Source organism: Zosterops lateralis (genome assembly GCF_965231275.1).
Source record: "Zosterops lateralis genome assembly, chromosome: 7".
NCBI lineage: Eukaryota > Metazoa > Chordata > Aves > Passeriformes > Zosteropidae > Zosterops > Zosterops lateralis.
The window spans coordinates 480,708-503,943 of record NC_139767.1 but is presented as its reverse complement, the minus strand read 5'-3'; the positions used below and the strand labels follow the sequence as shown (position 1 = coordinate 503,943).

At 46.3% G+C, this 23,236-nt stretch overlaps 1 protein-coding gene across 6 annotated transcripts in view; it reads right to left on the bottom strand.

The window, feature by feature from the left end:
• The window catches only part of HDAC4 (histone deacetylase 4), a 172,319-nt gene that overhangs the window by 134,376 nt on the left and 14,707 nt on the right, over positions 1-23,236 (bottom strand). For all 6 annotated transcript variants that reach the window (XM_083865588.1, XM_083865586.1, XM_083865590.1 and 3 more), the window contains one exon: positions 13,149-13,398. In XM_083865588.1, the coding sequence (XP_083721714.1) occupies positions 13,149-13,170 (22 nt within the window). In that variant the 5' untranslated portion in view covers positions 13,171-13,398. The remainder of the gene's footprint in view (positions 1-13,148; positions 13,399-23,236) is intronic.

Here is a 23,236-nt window from a genome sequence, read left to right as displayed (position 1 = left end):
ACGCCTTGTGCATCTGTCAGGAAGAACACTACTCAGGGTCAATATTCAGCTTCCTAAGGTACAACCTAGCCTACGACTGGACTGATACCTTCAGGGGAGACCAGTTCCCATGGGGACTTGCCAACCTCACCACCACAAGTTATTTTTGAAGCAAGCAAGCATAGGACCCTCTCTGAACTGCAATACAAGGGTGTAAAATGTGTCCTGTAAGAGGGTACAAGATCCTTGTGCTGTGTTTGGGAAACGCCTGCCAAGGCTCCCTGCAGATGGGACCTCTCCGAGCAGGAGGTCACTGACATTTAAGTTGGAGCCAAATATGAAAATAATAAAAGCCCTGATGGACATTGCTGCAATGCCTACTGGCTTCCAAAGATCGGTGGCTGGTTCTTCTCCTCACATCACCCTCACACCAATCTGCACACATCCATGCTTTGTGGCGCAAAGATGACACCAGAAATGGTGCAGGCATTAGTCATGGGCAGCCAAGTAGAAAAATGCTCCAAAATGCCAGGTTTCAAGAGGCCTGTTCCTCAGATACTACAGGTATCTCTGCACTGCCAGCTTGGGTGAACACAACAGCAAAAAGGACATTTTCCTGGATAGAGAACCCCTTCTGCCCACGTCTTAAAAAGTTTATCATTAAGCAGCATGAAAGCAATTAATAGCATTGACTTAGAAGAAACACACAGCACTAGGTGCATTCCATTCCTTACCATGAGGTGTTTTTCTCTCTACTTCCACCCTGGACTAAGTCCTTAGAAAGGCAACAAAGCAGTCGCTTAGGGGAAGAAAGAAGGGGGAGGGGGGAGGAAAAAACTGTCCCAACAATGTCACCTCCCATTACAAGACTCCAATAGCTAAAATATTTAAGGCGTCCCATGGAAATTCCATGGAAATTAAGCACAGAGAACAAGGGCAAGGAGCAGAGGCAGAGCTGCTGTACCCAACAGCCCCAGCACTGAAACCTTGAGGGACAGCAGTTCCTTACTCCAGGATGTAATTTTACACCTATGCACACTTTGCTGCTCTTCTTCAAGCATCCAAATTAATGTGTGTATTCTTCCAGTTTACCTCCAGGAGATCCTCAGGTGTCCATCCACTAAAACACATCAGGGATTTTGTCCATGCTGATGGGATGTTTACAGCTGGTGAAGGAGTTCATGGATTGTGCTTCAGGTATCTCCTCCCGCTGCTGGGGGGCAAACCAAGCAGTGAAGAGGTCCTCTCCAAAATCAGCACACAGGCCAGTCAGAACACGCCCTGGAGCATGCCAAGAGCAGAACAGGGAACCCCACAGGGAGGTCAAGGGATGTGGAGAGAGTTTTAATTACATGCTTCCCAACACCTGTATTTCAAGCAGCAAGCAATGCTCTGAGTAAAGGGACTGCAAGACTGTCTAGCTCAGGGGCCAAGATGGAAAAGCTGCGTCTCCAGCACCAAAAATTTTAAGTGCTTATTCATCCCTGCTTGTCATCTGTAAGCAAACTACTCCTCCATTCACTACAGACTGGCAGAATGCAAAGGCGTCACGCAGGATCCTACATTTTTACTATTATAAATGATGCTATTTTTGCCTTTGAGCCTCCGGTATCACAGATCCCACATCCTTCACATGCCTCACCCCAGCTCCCTGCGCTCTGCTATTGTGTCTTCCCAAGCCGGAGGTGTTTTCCTGCTGTAGCTTCACCTGCTGAGAGCAGAGCCATGCCACGTGCCTGCTCTGTGTACAACTGCTCATTTAGAGCGCAGGATAACTAATCCAGAGCCACACATGCCCAGCGAGCCCTGGTCCCATTTGGGCTGCACCCCCCGAGGTTTTGCCACTGATGGCACCTCTGACAACTAGGGAAGAGCTGCCATGGCCATGCCAGGCACTGCCAGCCACCCCAAACCTGGCACACGCCATGCATTCTGCCCTCTCAGCTCTTCCCACCAGCACCAAGCTTTCCCTGCTGCCAGATAAAACATCTCCCAGTTGCCAGCACATGGCCTGGCTGGCATGGCCAAGGGCACTCAGCAGAAGTCAGCAGCTCCAAGAAGCCACACAGCAAGGCATGCGATGCTCAGAGTGATCCCTCGTTAGATGTCGCTGCATTTATCATCCTGCATCCACAGCAGCATTTGGTGAGCCCGGTGCTGAGAGGTAAAACATCCCACGCACTTCAATTCATTTTCCCAGCATCTAAGAAAGGGCTTGAGTTGAAATTACAATTTGGGAACCAGAGACAGTGCAGCTCAAATGCCTCTGACTGCATCCAAGGCCTGTGCCAGGAGATGCGGAAGCTCTGAGTTGGAAACCTTCTAATTAAAGGATGACCAGTGAAAGTGACCAGCAGCCTCTACTAGTTTCAGTTTGGGAGGAGGAGGGAGGAGAAACACCCCAGGCAGATTTTTCCTCGCTGCATCTTTTCCTGTGCACAAAGGTATCCTTAGTCAGGGAAATTATTAACTTGGAAGAGACAGAGCGGTAAATAACGTGGATCTAAGCAGATAAATCACAGAGAATTTGCCAATACCGAGAATATATTAACAAACCAAGATGTTATTAACAACCTGCAAATGTGACAAAACCAGTGAAGCTCGCAGACACAATAGAAATACAGACTTGGTGGGGAACAGTAAGAAAAAATATTACAGGAGCAAATACTGAGCATTCTGCCTTTTTCAAAATCTTTGAAACCTGTTGGTGAGATGGTGTCTTTGGCAGATACAACCTCACCAACAACTGTTCCTAAACACAACCTATGGCTTCTTATTGCAAAATAAAACCAGTTGAAGCTTTTGAGGAGGTGAAAAACCCCCTGATGTTCAAATGAAATAGTCCCACAGCTGTTTCTTGCAAGAGGAAAAAGGAGTTTCTAGCGAGACAGAACGCATCTCCCAGCACAAGAGATGCGTTCTGCCTGTTCAAGCCATAAGCGTTTGTGTGCCTAAACCAACTACTGCATCATTATTTCTGAATGAAAACAAGCTCCTTCTGCAGAGCTAAACGAGACATCACAAGCACACTCCTTTATCCCAGCTCACCTTCCTTGGGAGGGAGGGCTCATCCCACTGCAGAGCTGGGCTGCTGCAACTACAGAACCCAGCTCTAGGGACTGGTGGGTCTCCTGCTTGCCTCTCCTGAAGAAACCAGTCCCAAGAGTGAAATACAAACTGAAATAGGAAACCATTAATTTTAGAGTCCACATATTTTGTTTGAACACTTCCAGGGACAGTGACTCCAGCCTGTTTGAGTGCTTTACAAGAAAAAAAAAATTTGACCTCGGGCATAAAGCAAGTCAAAGACTCCTCAACGTGGGATGGGCATTCCAGAGAGCTCCCAGAACCAACCCTCACCTCCTGGGGGAAAACAACCACCCCATGCTGCAGCCTAATCCATGGGGATAGGGGATCTCCAGCCTTCCAGCACCCAGGTCCTGAGGGAAGGAAAAGCCAAGCACACTCCAAGCTGACACAGCTTCCCTCAGCAAACTGCAGGTCTGTGTTTACCCCTGCATTCCTCACCACCCACAGCACGCCACATGATGCTCTGTTCAGAGGCACATCAGACACCTGAGATGGGAAAATGAGACTGTGTGTTTGTGTGTATGATCAGCAGGCTCCAACACCCTGACCCAATGCCAGGCTGTGGAAAAGCCCAGCCCCAGCCCAGCACACCCCTAAGGAATAAACTCTGGCCAGTTCAGACAGGAAGAGTCTGGACAGATACACAGCAGCCACATCCGGGGAGTGGGAGCTGCTCTGTGCCTGCTGCAGAGCCGAAACACCACCCTGGCATTAACACCAAGGAAGAGAAAAGCAGGAAAAGCTCACGCAGCCTGCACCCCAACATAGGCACGGACAGGCAGCTGCCAGAAAGCCCCAGTGACACAACCATTGTTGCCCTTTCCCACAACCTCAACCCCTCGTGGCTCCTCCAGCACTGCCGCATGCATTGAAGACCAAGGAATAAACAAAAAAGTGTTTTCCTGATCAGGAAAACACTTTTAAACCCGTACTTTCACTCTCAAGCCTCAAGCTCTAATGAGGAAAAGGGGCAGGGGGGATATTCTTTGCCCATATTCTGTGTTTTAGACAAAACACATAACAACTCTCTTAATGAGTATTAGTTCACAGCTCCAGAGAGGAGGAGGAAGGCCAAGGGAACAAGAGGAGAAATTCTAGAAAATACAGACTATATCACATCCCCACATGAGGCTGTGAGCAAGCCATGCTCTCCTTTCTGGCAATGCAAGTCACCTTTGGGCAGACAGTTTTCTCCTCGAAATAGGTGTTCTACCTCTAGAATTTCTCCCAAACCTAAATCACATCAAGGCCTTCCCTCCCAGTGTTGATCTATTGGCATCCACAGGCTGGTTGTGTTTCAAGGGACACAAGGAATATGGGCAGAAGTTTATAATGGAATAGTTTGTCTTACAGCGGATACAGCTGGTTTCTCAAAACAAATACTTGCAAAGGGTTTTCATCCACAGGTGGGATATCAAGGAACTTTCCCCACCCCTCCACCAGCATTTTGTGTTTGTATTTAGGTGTAGATTAAGAGACTAACAATTAAAAAAAAAAAAAAAACAACTAAATCCAAGAAACATTTCTAAATCATTCTTATTCTCAAGTCTGCTCAACTGCCCCATTTAGAGGCAGGGCAGCTGCAGGGGCAGCCTTATCAGTGGGAGGAGGAACGTGCTCCAGGAAAGTCCAAAGGAGCAGTTTGATCAGGGTACTCTCCAAGGAGAAACCTCTGGAGACAACCAGCAGCTTCCATCCCACTCTTTGGCTCAGAATCTGCCAATGGATGTTCCCAGCCTCTCCAGCAGCTCCTTCAAGCTTCCCTGCAAGAATCCCAAGTGCAGAAGGATGACCCACTTTCCAGGTTTCTCACCCCCGTTTCCAGCAGCATTCAGCACCCGGTTTGCACAACAGTTGTTCCAGCAAATGGCTTTGCAGAAAGTTTCTTTCATCTGATGGCTGGAACATCTAAAGATCAAGTCCCCTGTTGCCCAATGATTTGGGCAATCACTCCCAAAACATCACGTTCTTTCGTGCAGCTGCTATCCATGGTTTCCCCAACAAAAGCAAACACCAGAACTACCAGTAAAAAATAAACGAAGAAAGATTTTTTTTTTTAAAAAAAAAAAAAGGAGTCTGAGCAAGCAGCTTGAAAAGGAGCCTCCCAAGTGATGTGAGGTGAAGCAGTGAAATGAGGGCTAGGAGTCACAGAGCAGAATCCTTGCTCACAGCCACAAACATATTCCTGTTTTCCCAGTAAATCAGATGCCCCCAAAGCATTACACACTAAGCTGCAGAACAATATCTTTATAGAGCAGAATTCCAGAAGCTAAGAAGTTAAGGAGGGGTGGGGGCCAGAGGGGCTTGCAACGCAAACTGCAGCAGCTTTGACACCCCAGCCATGCACTCTTGGACTTGACCATCCTGCAGCTGCAAAACTGGCAACCTCTGGCCTAATTGGGGGCATGTTAGAGTCCAACTGTATTTACGCTGACAGAGACAAGCAAAGGCTGTGACGGTTTATTGACGCAAGAGCTATTTTGTTCTCCATGCCAGAAATTAATCAGTGGAGGAGGAGGAATTCTTCTTAAGCACTTTGGTGAGCTGCTAAAAACAACAGGCTGAGGTCTCCCATGACAAGCGCCATCGAAAAGAGAGGAAAGAGAAAAAAAAATAAAAGGATAACTTTCACAGAGCAGCTTCCTTAGAAAGACTCAGGGATCAGCCAGTGCCTGAGCAGAACCTGCCCTGTGTTAACTTTCCTTGTGAAAAAGAAAACACATGAAAGGATTAAATCAGAGCTTTCCCAAACCTCTGTCAACAAGACCTGGGGCTGTATTTGTTCAGATCGACTTAAGTTTATTTGGGGGAGGTGGAGGTGGTGGTGAAGGTGTAGTGACCCTTCAGGTTGGCTCTACCTGCTGCAATTCCAGATAAAAAGAAGGGAGCAGGGGCAACGGTCCCATCACCTCCTTGAAAGAGCTACTGCACAGAGCCTCGCTTTGAAGGGAAAAAATAAAAAAGAAAAGAATCTTTAATGCAGGCTGAAGGAATAGCATCAGCCCTACCTGCCAAGAAGACATCATGATAAACCTGTCAAGAATTACAAGCCTGCAGAACAGGCCTTGCACCTGCTGGAAGGGAAAAGAAGGAAGGGAAAAAGCTATCTAATGCCAATCAGATTTCAGATTCTTGCTGCTGGCAGGGAAGAGATGCCAGAGCCCTTCTCCTGGGTTTGGTAAGCTGTGAGGATCACATGCTTTCCCCTGGCAGAAGTTCTGTGAGACCACTGGCACGTCATTTAGAATAAAGCAGGTTCCGGGAAGTTTTAGATATTTTTTCTGAAGCGGCAAACATCAACGATTCAGTACGTGGATGGACTTGTGGAGTCTGGTGTATGATCTTTTTCACTGTTTTGGATAATTTTATGACCAGAGAAGAGAGGGTTGGTCTAGTTCAGGCTTTTATGTCTTCTCACAGGAGCAGCTGAAGCATTTTCTAGATCAGGAGTGAAAAAAACGTTTAAAACTGTTTCTCTTCATAGGCAGCATAAAATAAAGGTCACAGTTAACAGAAGGGGTTAAGCCTGTTTGAGTAGAAAGTGCAGGTTTTGAATGCTGAAACAGAGGAGCAAAATATAATTCTCAATGGATTATTTTAACATCACCAGGCTTTAAGGGCTTCCTGCCTGAAGAACTGTCAATTGAACAGAACCAACAAAATCACCTTTCCAGCAGCATACAAAAAACCACCTGCCCTCAGATCTCTGAGCAAATAACCCACCCAAGGCAGCATTTCTCATCTCCCAGCTGCTCCCAATTTGCCAGCCAGCTGTGGCGACCGTGCGGCCGAACACCCGCATTGATCCAGGGCCATTGATCATGGGCCAAAACAAAAAGTCATCACACACGAGTTCATGGACAGCAGCAGCTGTTAAAGAAAAACTCAAAACCCACAGCACAGCAAGCACAGCCCGCGGGGGCGGGGGGGGGCACACAGAGCCCATGGCCTCTCACCCTGTGCTCCGTGTTTTTGATCCTGGTGGGGTCACACAGCCTCAGCAGCTGCCTTGGAGGATGAAACATGTACCTGAGGCCTAGGCTGGCAGTTCAAAGCTCCCAAAGCAAACCTCGCTCCTGTCACAATTTGCCCCATAAAGCTATTTATGTGGTTTGGCAGCACAGTGGCTACAAACAGCATGAGTACACAGGTTCCAGAATAGCTAAAGGGTCAGGATTGATTTAAAAACAAAAACAAGTGATTTCTTTGAATTCAGCTGCGATTTCTCCAACACACTGATCCCAGCCCTCCCACAGAGCACAGGGGGTTTCCAGAAGTCCCCTCCACTGCAAGCAACTCTACCTTGGTTGGAAGCTTCTCCTGGAGGAGAGGCACTCTGCTTGTTCACAGGCAAGTCAGCAAAAGAAATTGTTTTTCAGTCCTGGGATTGTTCAGCCCTTGCTACAACCAAAATGACAGAAAATAAACTCCCCAAAAAACCAAAACAACAAATAAAAGTAAAATCTACTCTTATCAGTCCCCCAAAAAATCCACATCACACATGAGCACAGGCTGAGAGGTGTATTTAATGGATGTTGTCACAATCCTGCCTGTCCTTTCCCCCTTCCACAGGTATCCATATGTAGCTGTAGTCAGGCTCCTGTCTCCCGGGGCTGACCTTGCCCAGCCATCCCGGCAGAACGTCCTCATGCTTGGCAACTCAAGCTTTCAAAACATTTGTTGCTACATCAAAGTGGAGCAAGGCAGCTACAAACACCTGGAAGGTCAAGTCTGGCCTGTGGATTCCCTGGCAAAGCCTGTGCTGCCAGGGTTCAAAGAAGGACCAGCAATGCCCAACCGAACCCCAAATACACTCAGGGGTTCCTGGAAACTCCCACAAGCACTGCTGCCACCAGGGGTGGCTTCCAGCTGAGACAGGAGGGTCTCAAGAATAAGCCTCACCTGGGCTTACTCCTGTATGGAATTCACTTTTCAATAGGTGTGAAGTTTAATATCAGCCTCATCCTTCTGAAAGGCTAAAAATCTGCTTCAAAAATCACTTGAGCAAATCAGTCCATCAAGCCAAAGGGTGACAGCAATTCCCAGGAGGAGCCCCAAGAGCTGTTGAGCACCTCAAAGCAAACTAGGGCACTGCAGCTAAACTTTTCCCAGTAACTGGTGAAACAACAGGATTTTGGGTTTGGCTATGGAAACAAAACCTTTGAAAGTCCTGCTGATGTATTAATTTTAGTCTTCTTAGCAGAAGAATAAATTAAGTGATCCATTTCTCAGAGGTTTGACCACTCCACCTGGCACCTCAAACCATGCAGGTGTTAAGGCCTTTCTTGCTTAATGGTCTGTGTTGGGGGGAATTCCTGGTACACAGCAAGCTACAGGGAGAACGGGACTGGCAAAGCCTTTATTGAAGGATGGGAGAATTACCAATTCCATAATTGTTCATTCTCCAGTCAGGCCCCTGCTACTCCACGTTCACTCGCTCCCGGCTATCCTCTGACTGTAATGGCATTTTCTGCAGATGTCAGAGGATGAAAAAAATATACTAAGCACTACACTAAAAGAAGAAACATCAATGCAAATGTTTATCCACTCTTCCGGTAACAAATTGAATTTGGGAAAGTACGAGACACAGGGCAAACTGGGGTTGACCAAAAGTGAGTAACAAAAATGTGATAACCCTGTAGAAAAAGGTTTGTCTCCTTTCCAAGAGAGACACAAGATCCCAAGGACTATCTCAAACATTATTACAGAATCAGCCAACTTTAAAGGTACAACCTTTTTATATCCTTTGCCTACCTTGTACTTCATTCAAAATAATCCAGAGTTCTCTGCCTCTCATCACAAGTACCTGCTTCTCATCCTTGCACTGCAGGAAACATCACAGGCTAAAAAACTTACTTTAGAAACAGGCTTTTAAAGAATTCCTAAGTGCAAGAACTGCATTTAAAGAAAAAGCAGAAATGAGAGGAATGTACTTGGCAGGGACACTGACCTAGCAGGAACTTCAGCTTGAACCCCAAGTTGAAGCACAAAACAATTCTTCTCTTTTGAGGGTACAATCAAACCCTTGCACAGAAAGTCCCAACTATTTGATGTTCCAAAAAGTGAAAACTTCACAGATTTAGTGGGAGCAGACTTAAAACTTTCAAGACCCTTAAAATGACAGTGTTCTTAGAGAAAATCCAGGACAGGCTCAGCTCCCACATAGGTAAGAACAGGAGTGAAGGTGGAATAGGCATTTTTGCCATGGACTGGAGAAAGAAAAGTGAATGGAGACATGGCCAGTTCCATCTGCTGGAGTTGTCAGTTCTTCTAACCAGAGCTTGTTGTTGAGCTTACCTCACAGCCAACCCCAAAATACCCCCAAAACGGGGGGACCAGGCTGCTCAGGGGAACAACCTCTGAATTCCCAGTCTAGAATTATCCAGTAAAACCAGAGCAGCAGACTGGTATGGGGAAGCAGGGCTTCCTGGAAGTGTTCCAGGCTGGGATGGACGGGGCTTGGAGAACCTGGAGTAGTGGAAGGTGTCCCTACGCACAGATGGAGTGGGCTTTAAGGTCTCTTCCCACTCAAACCATTCCATGACTCTATGATACACCACGTCCAGATGTTCTTCCACAGCCACCTGTCATGTCATGCACCTGTCACGGCCCAGCCCTGCTACAGGAGGGCTGGAGTTTACCCCCACAGTCCTTGTGTTTATCTAAAATGATGGTCTTGCCCCCAGATAACTTCCCCAGACAGCCTTACTGCTGCCAGAAAGTGGGTCAGTGTCATTTAAAGCCGTCTTGAAATGCATCTCCACAGAAACTTCTTAATCTTTAAAAAGAGAACGCATCAAATATTTATCTGGCAATGCAAAACACTGGGAGATGCTCACAGGGAGAGCTCTTCAGTGTGTGCTGCGTGAAATGGCTTTCCATGCCTCACTGAGCTATGGAGCAGGGAAGGAGAGTGGCTGGGTGCAGATAAAGCCCCATACAAAAGTCCTTATCTGCCCAGCAAATCACAGTACGTGACTCCCAAACTCATTCTCCTGGTGCCACATGATCCCGGAGGTCTCTGCTTCCTCCGGGAGCTCTTCTCAGCCCTAATGATCCCTGCTGCAGATTTTCCTCTATCAGCCAGGCAGCTCATTCTGAAAACTTCAATATTCCTAATTACCAAACATTCAGCACTGCAAAATGTAGCTGAAATTTGCATCTCTGCAAGAGTGGTTCTGAAGAAAGGATGGAGCATTTGCATTCAGACTGGTTAATTCCTGCAAGATAACATTTCATAAACAAAATGCTTCATTGAACATGGAGATTTTCAGTTTTTACAAAGGAAAGTGAACTTTAAACAAATACAAATCAGTTGAGTGATTAACTTTAAGTGTTTTGGCTTTTTAAAACTAATCTTTATGTATAACTAGTATCAGCAGAACAATCTTTACTGATTAAAGAAGCGAACGACAGTGAAACTCAAGCCATGGAAAATTAAGGGGGGAGGTAGAAGGCGATTGCAAGGAATCATTTCAGGTCAATAAGAGAGGAAAAAAAAACCCTAAAATATTTTTTAAAACCTATTAAAAAATCCCCACACCTATTCACAGCCCAGTCAGCCTGGGTAAGGTGAACACCATGGGTTATGTAAGGCAAGTTTAAATTGTAGCCAACGCGAACAGGTTAAGGAGTGAAACTAAACACGCTTTCCCTCACCCTCCCTGAGCTTTGTCATAATCCTAAATGTTATCTTAATTAGCCTAATTTTCTTAATTATGCTTCGTAGCAGCTTGAGCCTTTGCAGCACAATTTCAGCGTCTTTTTTTCCAGCTTTGTTCCAGCACTGGAAAAGACGGCAACTCCTCTGCCAAAAGCCAAGGGTCATGTGACGCCTCCCAGGAAGCTTTCACCCACCTGGGATTCTTCTTCTCCAAAAGCTATTTCTTATTCCCTACGGAATCTTACTCCAAAACACAATAAAAGAAGAGGCAGTGATGGGGGAAGAAGTCACACTTTTCTTAGTCAACTTAAATCTTCTCTGTATTTTTCCATCTTGTTTGGCAAGAAGCCCTTGGTGCCCAACACTTCTCACAAAAGCTTCACAGAATGAAATGAAAAATCAAAAAAGCACAGAAAAAAAACCCAACCCAAACCATTGCCATTCACCTACGCCACAACAATTTCATGGCACAGCTCCTAAAACATCCCATTAGTGCTGGCCTTGGAGAAGATTAGAGAAGAAAGCTTGCATCCACTGAAGCAAGGCTTAATAGGCTCTCAAGTTAAGCCAGAGCTTTCCCTTAAACAATGCCCATCATTAGGAATAATTACCTGTAGATGTATAATCAACATGGCTATGATAACTGACATGAGAATCCAGATGTCATCTTTGGCAAGGCTTGAGAAATATTTCTGCTCCTTATTATACAACTGACGCTTGAAAGAGAAACAAGCACCGGGCGTGAAAAGCCACCACGAAATGCTTCAGTATTCCATAAATACAACTGGAGTAAGAACCCAGCACCCAGGAAGGACAGGTGGATAGCCAACAGCATCCTGCCCAGCTGCCACACCCCTGGGTTTTGTGCAGGCTGCCCTTCTCAGCACCATTCTAGACAGGGTTGTTTGACAAACAAAGCTCAAGCTGATTTTTGGATGTACAAAAATGCTGAGCGAAAGCAGCAGAAAGAGGCAGGAGAAACAAGTGTTCAGTGATGAATTATGAAAGGAAGCAAGGCAAACCAGCATCAGACTTCTACTGTGTAACAGCCCAACCAGGAAGGACATCACCACTTCCCAAACCCCTGGAGAGCTGCTCCTTAAGGAGCCAAGAAATACCACAGTTGGGCTTGGACTGCAGGTGGGTGTTTAACGTCTCCCACCACCACCACGAGAGAAAAGCAGGCTGCCTCAGCTGCCCAGCCTCACTCCTGAGTCATGAAAACACTCAAACAACAATTACCTGTTATCTGAAGAACAGAGCTCCTGGAAAACATCACTCGGCATTTGTGTCTCCACTAAACACCTACACTCAGACAAACACTCTTAAGTTTCTCAACTCCTCATAGTACCAGCAAATTTCAAAATCCAGGAGACTGCTACGATATGGAAGCAGAGGCCTTTTTTTTTTTTTTTTTTTTTTTTTTTTTTTTTTTTTTTTTTTGATAACTCTAATGATTTTAGAGACTCACAAACCCATTTCAGTTGTGAGGAGAGGGTCAGGTCTACCCCTGCTGCCCATAGACTCCAGCACCCCTGTTTATTGCAGGATTTCTTCCCCCACAAACAAGTGATTCCTTAAATCTTAGGAGCTGTTCTCTGGCTTTTAGCACTTCAGCCTTAATTGTTAACCCCAAGCTGATTAAACTGAAGTTACAGAGTCATCTCTCAGAGGCAGAGTGAAATAAATCCTTCCACATGCCTTGTTGTTGTTGGATTATTTGCTTCCTAGCAGTCACTTCTGTACCATAAACTGAAACAGCTCAAGCACAATTAAAATTCCTCTTACAAAGCTCTGCCTAACACAAAATTTGCCCCAAACTCCCTAAAAACAAATGTGCGAGGCACCTTTAAGCTGGAAAGCAGGTAACTGAGCAGCTACAGATCCTCCTGACTGACAGAAATGCACAATTTGGTAGTGATGAATCATGCCTCAAATTACAAGACACGTTAGGGATAATCCCCCAGACAGCACTGAGGTGCATCAATTGACTATTGTTCCAGCAAAACTATTCCTTCCTATTAAAAAGTACTTTAAAAGTCCAAGAGTTTTCTTAAATATCAATAAAGGCACCAGCAGAACCATGCCCATTCCTTGGAGGCACGCTCCATATCACTACAGCTCATCAGCACAGATCTAACAAATTTAACATCTGGTTAATGACTCAGAAAATACCAATTCTCATTGATGCAATGATTACAAACCCAAATTTTAGAACAATCTGAAACCTGAAACAGTCAAACTTCTTTGTAACTCTTGGTAACAGCAACAGCACTTGCCACATTCACACAAAGTTTATGATGAAGGAGGAAAGGGAGGCGGGTCTGGATGATGGTTTCAGCACGATTAAAAGGTGTGTTCATGCAACAAACTGTTTTGGGGTCACTGCTGGGATTTCAAGTGGCCTTGCCCTTACCTGGATGGCTTTGGGAGCTCATTGCTGGCAATGTCTATTCCTTGGGAGAAGGGATTCGAGACAGATCAGTTCCCACGGGAGTAACAGCAGCTCAGAAGAGCTCCAGTGCTTCACCAATACATAGGAGTGGGAAGTGGGGATTAAATCATGGCCATCTTGTAAAATCCAGGGCACAGTGACATGCTGAGTCGTATGGGAAGTAATCCAAGAGGGTGGCAGAGTGTCTTCCAACGGCTTTTAAAATGGGAACCTGCAATTAAAAAAAAAAGATGTCTGCGTTAGCAAATTAAGATTAACAACCATTTAAATTGTACGTTATATAACCTATTTATCCCCAAGATTAAAATATAATGCTATTTTAGGCATTAAGGGCTGCAGAGAGTAATTTTCAGAGTTGTAAATGTTACTTTGATTAATAGTCATAAAGATGCAGATTAATACTTAACATTATTTAAAAATTAAAGAAAGTAACTTTCCAACAACACATTCAAGTCTCAGAAACCCAAAATTCCATGTTAATTCTCATCCTCCAACAGCACCATATGAAGCCACTTCAGTCCAACAGCTTCCATATTTTAAAAGCCATATGTATGAGTGGTAACTGTACTTCATGCATCTGTTCCCCAAAGAAGTCTAAAGAAAAATTCCTCAGTGCCAAGAAGTGGTCTTGGAGCAGGAAGGAAAAAAAACCCACACAATCAATTCCACTCCCACTCTACCCAAGCTTCTAGCAGATTACTAAGAAGCCGCTCCATACTGCCCCAGGGGGAAAAAAATCCACCATTCCCAACTATTTTAAAGCTGTGTATTAGAGGGAGGGAGAGAGAACAGGGGGAAATGACCCACAGAGTCAGCAACCCCTGGACCCTGCCCCCCAAAATACGGAAGTATATAAGCAGATTTCTCCTGGCTTGGAGAAACCCCACCGATGCTGCTCTAATCAGCCACCCTTCCATCAAAAGAACTTGCTCAAGTTCAGTTTTGGGGGTGGGTTTTTTTTGCACTATACCAAGTGACATCCAGTATTTCCCATCCTTGTAAGTGTCCTAGGCCAGATTGGACACTGGGGCTTGGAGCAACCTGGCCCAGTGGAAGGTGTCCCTTCTTCCCATGGCAGGGGGTGGAATGGGATGAGCTTTGAGGTTCCTTTCCACACAAACCATCCTGGGATTCCTGAGCATCCCAAGGATTCCACTGTGCCACCGGCACAAGCTCTCAGACTGAAACCAGCTTTGTCCTTTATGTAGAGTATCCCACAGCCACAGGCGATTTCCTTTCCTTGCACCATAAAACACCATAAAACCAAAATCCCATCCCTCCTGGGTACCCAGGGGAGCTCCTCTTGCCCAGGCAGGCATAACCCAGCGCTGGGGTGAGGTCACCCTGCTGGCAGCAGCCAGCTCCAGCCCATCCCCACAGATTAGCTGACTCTGCTCACCCTGAACTGCTCCGGCAGCAGATCCCAAGGAGTGGTGCCCTGCAGCACCGCTGGGCGGGGGATGGCTGCGATGGGAGCTGCGATGGGGACTGCTCCTGCCTTGCACAAGGAGCATCTGTCCACAGTGTGGCTGTGCCACGGCATTTCAGGCAGTGCTAGCTATTCCTGGAAGAGCCCTTAGCAGACTTAGATTGAAGTGCTCCTTTCCAAGAAGGAAAACCAGGTCTGAGATTTCCAATGCTGGCACCGTGGCTCAGGATGGGCTTTCTGAGGTTACTGCCCTGATGTGCAGGAAAATGCCCTGGCAGGCACTGCTGAACACAGTCCATTCCTTGCTTCATTAAAAGCTCTCTTTAATAGGCTGTTTCTCTGCAGCCCAAGTGTCTCAGCATCACCACTATCCAAGTTCCTCTCTGCCCATCTTGCATTCTTAAGACACCTGGAATGCATTCCATGTTAAGCGTCAAATTCAAGAGAAAATCACTTAAATGTCATTTCTAACCCCTGCAGGTCCCTGCCATCCCAAATGTTCAAGATGTTCCAGTCCCATTAATCAGCCCATCCTGTTAAACAGAGCTGGGTCAGTTTAGTCCAGGCATTAGCAAGATACTACCATAATTTATTTCCATTAAAACCAGCAGGTACTGTTGTAACATAAGCCATCTCAGCTGTAGACAAGAAGGATTTTGGAGTGGAGTTACCAGATCTCCCAGCAGAAAAATGAAAATGTGAGTGTGAACAGTGGAAAATTTCCCAAAGAAACTGGACTGAATCAGTAGCACCAACCAAATCCATTCAACAGTACCTGCTGTTAATTTAGTCCTACTTCTGCCCCATCGCTTAAAATGTCCAAGGTAAGGGGCCTAGAGCAGCCTGAGACAGTGCACAGTATCCCTGCCCATGGCAGGGGATGGAATAAGATGGGTTTTGAGGTCCTTTCCAATCACTCTGTGATTCCATGATTCTCTCCAGGACACAACAGTCATGTCCCAAATTACCTCCCTCCAAACTGTAATTATCAGGTAGCCCTCACACTGATCTCCATGCAGACCAATGTTGCCAGGCCTCTATCTGCATCAATTCTTCTGTACATTTGTCCCTCTGCTGCTATCTCAAGGAAAACACTCCTTAAATTAAAAGAAGCTAAATGCTGTCTATCCCTATGTCTTGGCTATCTGGAGGTCTAGAGGGTTTTCCAAGAAAATTATCTCGTTTAAAAAAAAAAAAAAAAAAAATTAAAAACAAACCCAACTTTGTTTAACTTATGCTCCAGTGCCTCTCAGGACAAGGACAATCACCTCTGGCCTGAGGAACAGCGAGTCTATCCCAAGCATCATTCCAGAGGCACATTCCCATCCAGCACGGGCAGGGACTGGCTCAGGGCCGCCTGCCTGCCACCACCCCACACACAGGAAGAACCTCAGGTCCTGCTGCCTTGGCCAGCTGGGTCACAGCAAGGTTCATCCCTGGATTTTGGAGGGCCAGGGGCACCTCAGGCTCCAGCTGGGAGCAGGGATGGGCACAGACAGCTGGAGCATGCCTCGAGCCCCAGGATCACCTGCCAGCCATGGGAACTGGCCTGGCAGACAGTGAGCAGGGCCATGGGGATCCTGCCAGGTTTGGCACATCCCTAGGCACAGAGCAAAGGAAGGGCTCGGGAGAGCATCAACGGAGAAGGCAAAGGATGGCACTGCGGGAAGTGCCCAGCAGAACTGCAGGCTCAAACAAGCAGGTTTGTCAAACAGTATTTAATCAGGACTGGGATCATCAAGTTTCCTGCCTTACAGGAGAATTTTCTGGAACCACTTAATGCCTTTTTATTTCAGCCTGCTTCTAGCAGGGCACACCTGAAAGCACAGGCTCCTTAAAACCACGGGGGCTGGTGCATCAGCAGCTGTATCTTCATCACATCCCTGGATCAGAGGGTGGCCATGGTCTGAGAGTGCCGTGACCCCCTTGTCACAGCCCCAAATGAGCCTCTGATCCTGCAGGACAGGCCGAGGGGCTGCAGCCTCTGCCGAAGAGCCTTGTTTCCCCCGGTTTGGTGCCTCAGCAAACCACCAGCCCTCACAAGGCGCCTTCCCTGGATTTAAAGTAATTCCAGATCTCCTCTAACCCCAATAGAAGCTTTTTTTTTTTTTTTTTTACATAAGAATCCTACAGTTCTGCCACAAGAATGATTTGTTGATAGGACGCCTGGAGCAGCTCCCCTACAAAGACAGGCTGAGAAAGCTGGGGCTGTCCAGCTTTCAGGAGAAGAGAAGGTTGTGTGGAGACAACAAAGCAACATTCCATTATCTGAAGGGGCTGTGAGGAAGCTGAAGAGGGACTCTGCATCAGAACAGCAGTGAGTTGGCAAGGAAACGCTACCACCATCTTCCAAAAGGCACCACCACCCATCTTCTGGCACAGATCGATTACAACGAAACCATTACTTTTTCCCCCAAAATTACCTCCCTCACTGCATTTAGAAGCAAACAGCCCTGAGTTTGCACAAACACACTGACCTGAAGGGAGGCATAGCCTCTCTCAGAGCTTTATCAATTAAATCTCTCCTTTGACAAGAGATCTTGCACTTTAACCAGAGAGGAGGAAAACTGCCTTTGCTTCTCAGAGTTTGTTTATAAAATACTGCCAATACAGGATCCATACATGGAAAGAGGAGGGAAGGAAGAGGCTTCTTAGAGGTGCCTGGAAACAATTCACTGTGACCACACAGAGATTTACTGTGTCTTTATTTAGAATGATGGAATGGCTTGGGCTGGAAGGCACCTCAAAGCACACCTCATTCCAAACCCCTGGCATGGGCAAAGACACCTTCCACTAGGCTAGGCTTCTTTATTTAGAGCAGAGCCAGTGTGAAACAGCCTCCCAAGCTCACCTCCCCTCCAGGGACCACATTTCCCAGCCACCACTTTGCAAGGTGACAAAAACAGTGGCAGCAGTCCCCAGGACCCCCACAGCCCTGTGACAATATCCCCTCAGCTCTGTTTCTCCAGCAGAATACAGCTTTCACTGGATCTGTCCCAGGAGAGCAGGTTTCAAAAGCACTGCCCACTGCCCAGAAGTGCTGCTTTTCCTACAGCACCGGCAATACCTAGACCTCTTCCAGGAAATATATTTGGCAAACCTCAAACACCATCAGACACCCCCTTCAAAGAGCTTGGAGTGTCTAAGCAGTTTTCTATCTCTAAACATACACTGTGAGAAAAGCAGCTGACACTGTAAAATCTACTATTAGCTTAATGCTCAGCTGTGGCCAGAAGAGCAACTGGATTACCATGGAATAATGAAAAATAAAGAAGCAAATTTGCGGCTGTGTTAGCCCAGTTCCTCCAAAATCACATGTGTTTTGTGCAGATGTGGACAGTCGCCCTTCTTTTCCAAGTACACAGTGTAAAAGTTTCAAAAGGGCAAGAAAAACACCATAAGAGGTGTGGTACAAATTCTTCATGCAGGTGAAGCAGGTTATAGTAAACCTGAAGCCCAGGCAGAGGCGGCTTAAAGATATCACAGTGATGCAGAATCAAGATTAACACTGACAAACCACTGATCATCCAGCTTTCCATCTATTTCTGTCGGAGCCAGAATGTTTTCCCCTACTTTCGCTGGGGTGAGAAGCTGAGTGGACCCAGGAGGAAGGGAAGGGTCAACAATTTGAAAAAAGCACAATTTGATGTGTGCTCTCTGCATTACCTGCTCCTCCTTAGCTGCAATGAGAAACTCTAACTTGGGGTGCTGGAAAAAGCAGAAACTCTCCTGAAATCCAAAAGCAAATGGACAAACTTCTTAAGAAAGAGGACAAACACCAAGTGCACAAGGCAAGGAAACCCATGAGACAAGTCACTGTTTGAGAAGTGATACCGCGTGTATGTCCTGTTGTGAAAGGCCTCCCAAGGCACATCCTCTTGGATGCTGCTGGACAATGTGGCAATCAAGTACTTTTAAAGACCTTAAAAAAACTTAAAATCTCAACCGGACACCAATCCATAGCCACCAAACCAACTCTGCTCTGTATTGACCCACACAGACATGACAGCCCCACCGCAAAAAATATAATTTTTGCTCTGTAAAACTTTCTATATATTGCACTGAAATCACATATCAGACTCTTTCCAGTTTCCACACCTGCATTCAGTAACTTAAGGGAAATACTGGCAAGTGGAAGTGTTGATACAAAACTCAGGAATCCTAATGGAAGGGGGACAGGGAGCACAAGCAGTGTGAGCACTGAAGCCTTCACTACAGTCAATACTGTATAAGTAACAATTAAACAGGAAACTCATTCTAGTCCAGCTGTTACCTATAGCTCCTCTCCAAGGGAGCACCAGGTACAAACACGCCTCAGTGGGGACAATCCCAACTGACCAGTCCAGCCGTCTCTGCCAAGACATTCCATCTTTGCCAAACACATTGTTTCCCTGCAGCACCAGCACCAGAGGTGCCTGACTTTGAGATCAAAGGCTCAGTATGGTGATTCAAACAGAGAGCACCTCAGAAACACGGCAGCACTTCAAGGAATCAGCCCCTGGTGCATTTGTTTAGCAAATGCTGACATTCCCCCACCAGCCATCACAAGAGGCTCACTCATGACAGCCCAGAGCCAAACAAACATCGTGCTTCCGCCTCCCCCGAAACTTCCACTCTCTAGCTCACACACACAGGGAAGATTTGCTGCTCACACCAAATACTGTGACCTCGTGACTGGTTCTGTGGGTAGCACAGTCAGAGATTCCATCTCTCAGCATGTTTGTCCTGTGTGTGTGTACCAAGAGTCCAGGACTAACCAACATCTGCTCTGAACTTCCTCACTTCATCCAGGAGCTGCAGTGCCTCCCTGGACAGCCCCTGGGAGGTGCCTTTGGGAGCAATCCTGCCATTATTCCATAAGCAATTCCCTGCAGCGTAAGCAGTGCTACACAATCACTGAAGTCAACATCAGAAACAAAATGAACAGCAGCCACAAGTGGCAAGACACTGTTAACTAATTATGAGCTGCTTCATTAACACAGAACTAGCCCACAGCTACAGAAGGGTGGCAAGCCTAGGTGGAAATACTTAATCTAATTACATGTAACAGAAATTCTCTGCAAAAATAATCAAGGAAAATGCTTTCTAAAGTTTCCCATCCTTTTGCTTCTTATTGTCAAGGAACGCTCCACAACTGATTTCCAGGGCACACATTCAGATTCCCTGAGTAAAGCTGCTTTTCCCAGGCTCTTTTCACTTGTGTCTCAAAGTCAGATGCTCGGACTGATCTCTGACAGCAGTGCTGTCTTTCACCTCTGGAAATCCAAGTGCTGAGACATCAGCCCAAACTGAAAATATGGTACCTCAGTGGAAGTGAAAGCACTCTTTGCCCATTTCTATGTTAAATTAACACAAAACTGACATTATTGAGCTTGCCCCTGGAAGTATTTTCTTCACTAAGTTTCAGACTGAGAAAACCCTTGTGGTACTTTGCACAGGCACTTTTGCAAATCACCACCCTGACCAGCACTTGCAGCTGCGCTGAAAACCAAAAGTGCCTCCACAGACTAAAAAGAAAAATCTTCAGGTGGACACCCAAAACCACAAAAGTTTTTGTGCCCCTTCTTCTTCCTTGCTAGGAATACACTGGAGTATCTACACGATTTCTACTTCCACAGATTTCATAGCAATACCACTGGGCAGATCTCTTATCAGTTTTGAGACCTCGACAAGTATTGATGTTGAAACCACTGTAAGTATCCCAAGTACACAGAAAAGCAAAACCACTTTGGGAACAACAAAGTGCATGAGGAGTGAACCTAAATCCTCCCAAGCATCACCCAAGACTCTTAACAAAAGATCCCAAGCAAATCTGGAAATACCACCTCGTTCACTCCATGGGAGCTCCAATTTAAACAGCTGGCCAACAGCTTGGAAATTATTTTTTTCAGAGTCAAGCAGGAAGAGCTGCAGATTCAGAAACACAAGTGACTGAAACCGGGGACTGTGCGAATCTGCAGGAATACAGAGCCCTCCTTGACTAGCAAGACTCTGGCAAAGGGTCTGAAAGAGGAGGATGCTTCTGAGCTCGATCCAGTTTCTCAGCAAGAGCAGCAAGAACAAGCAGTCTCACAGATGGATCCGCGTGGGAGGGAGAAAGGATAAAAGTCTGCCTCGGGAGCCTGTTCCAGCTGCTACCCGAGCCTTGCAGGAGTCGGCACAAATTGGGCAGAGCTACCTATAAAAATCTACTGTCTTGGCTTTTTCTGAGGCCCTCTTCTTTCCCAATTCCATGTTTTTCCTCCATCCTACTATTTCCACATTCAAAGGAGTCCAAATCAGATAGCTGAAAGTAGTGCTTGACAGAAGGTAAATGCAGACTGGGAGTTTATCCCGTTTCTTCATCCCTGCTTTGCAGATCACACTCACTACACACTCTGGAGCAGAAAAATCAAAATTCCTTTTAAGTGCTTGACAAAGAAGTGATTAAAAATGAAGTATTTGAGGCCAAGTTGGAACCCGAACCAGTGAGGGGCAGCCCTGCCCATGGCAGGGGGTAAAACTAGATGGTCTTTCAGATCCCTTTGGACCCAAACCCTTCTGTAATTACACAATTCCTTATTATTATTAGCCAGAATCCCCCCAATAACATTTTCAGTGCCAGGAAGAGGCTGTGCTGGCAGACAGGGAGCTCACCTCACCGGCTGAAAGCAATTTTTTACCTGGGGTTGTTTTTCAGCTCCTCAGGTAGGCAAAAGCAGACAGAAAAACATTTATCTTTTCTCTTCAGGTACTTGAGCTGTTCCAGCCACATTTGAACTTCTTGTTCCTTCTGACAAAGAATCAGAATTACTGGTCACTAGCTGTGCCTAACCCATCTGGTCTTCCAGCATAAAATAGCTGAGTACATGTGTCATCAATCACTGTTAATTACCTCATTAACTTGGAAAAAGACTATTGACTTTTTTTAAAGAACAAACATTGTTTAAGGTCAGCCTAGTTCTCTTTTTTTTTTTTTTTTAATTGAATGCTATCTGATTACCAAGAGAAAATAATTTAGTCTGAGCACTCAAGCAAGCCTGCCACACAACTCGTGTAGTTCTTTTGTCTGGTGAGACATTTCCTCAAGTCTTTTTCTGATAGAGCCAGTTTGATCCAGAAGCTTCATGCTACTCTCCAGTGCCCCATGTTAACCTCACTGCCATTCCTACCTACTGCCCCCGTGGCTTTGGCAGTCCTGACCTTTGGCATGCTCTGGGAAAGAAACATGTCCCAAGGTCTCCACAAACACGTTGCATCACTGTGGAGTGGACATTCAGCCCTCTGCTGTCGGCCACAAAACAGTGGCACAGACACAGAGCACAACAGTCTGCGTCTTCTCATCTGCAGCACAACCACTGCCAGCACATCAAACCAGCCAGGAGGCACTTAGTGCCATGCAAAGCTCCCCCTGGACTGCTCCCCTGCTCCAGAGGCTGACTGGGATCACCTCGTGTCCCCAGCATGAGCTCACCTTCCTTCCAGGCAGAGGGGTCCCTCTCCACACCTGCTCACAGAGCCTCATCCAGGCACTCTCTCTGGAGGAGCCACTTTAACTCAGTGTTTATTACATTTTTTCATGCCTCAGTTACTGGCTCAAACACTGTCCACCTCCAAAAAGCTATTTTGTTTGAGGACATCCGGTGTCACTCCTGTCCTCCAGTATCTCCTAACTCTGCCCCCCTGACCCAGGCCGTGCTTCCCAACTCACACTGCAGGAATGTGTGCGGAGCTCAGGCAAGCACCCTCAACCGTGGCTGATGCCCAGCTCATCGGGCACAGCACACCCTCACCCACAAAAGCTTTGGGATCTCAGCACAGGCTCCAAAGTTTATATTTCTGCATGTTTTTTTCCTCCTGTCTGGCAATGAATGCCAATAATGATACTGAAACACTGCCCTTCCCACAGCCACCCAAGCAGCCAGACCCCAGTCCCAATGAACTGCATGGGATCATAGAATCCCAGAATGGTTTGGGTTGGAAGGGACCTCAAAGGGCATCTAATCCCAAACCCAACATGTGGTGCCACTCTGCCCTTTCTCCTCCTAAAGGGCCTGTTTTCCTACAGCCAATAAAAATGTGTTACAGCCTGTGAGTGCATTGTGCACTTGTGTATCTTACTCAAAGGATCTTTATCTAAATCCAAATTTTACATACGAGCATGAAGGATAATGCACCAAACAGAAAGCAAGAACTCACAACTTTGCCTTAAAAGTGCAATATAATTTCCTTTTGTTCGCTACAGGAAAACCTGTAACCACTCACAGCATCCTTCCACTGATGGGATCATCCCTCGGACACAGGGTAGTCCTGGGCACTCTGTTCAGTCCCCAGCTCCTCTGTCAAAGCTGCTGAGACTCCAAGCCCCAGACTGCTGATAACTGAATGGGCAGGAATCCCCATGGGAAGCTGAAGTAAATTTATGGCTTTGTATTCACAGGAGTTCCAGGATTTCCAGTTCTAAATCACACTTAACATTTTCCAGCCACATCCACAGCCAAGACAGAAAACCAAGTCAGTCACCACAAACATGCAGGTTCCTCTGTTGTACCCCTCTAAGCAGGGTTACATTTTTCATGACCAGCATCACCTTTGAATGAAAACTATAATCTTCAGGCAAATACTTCAGTCTGAAAAGCTG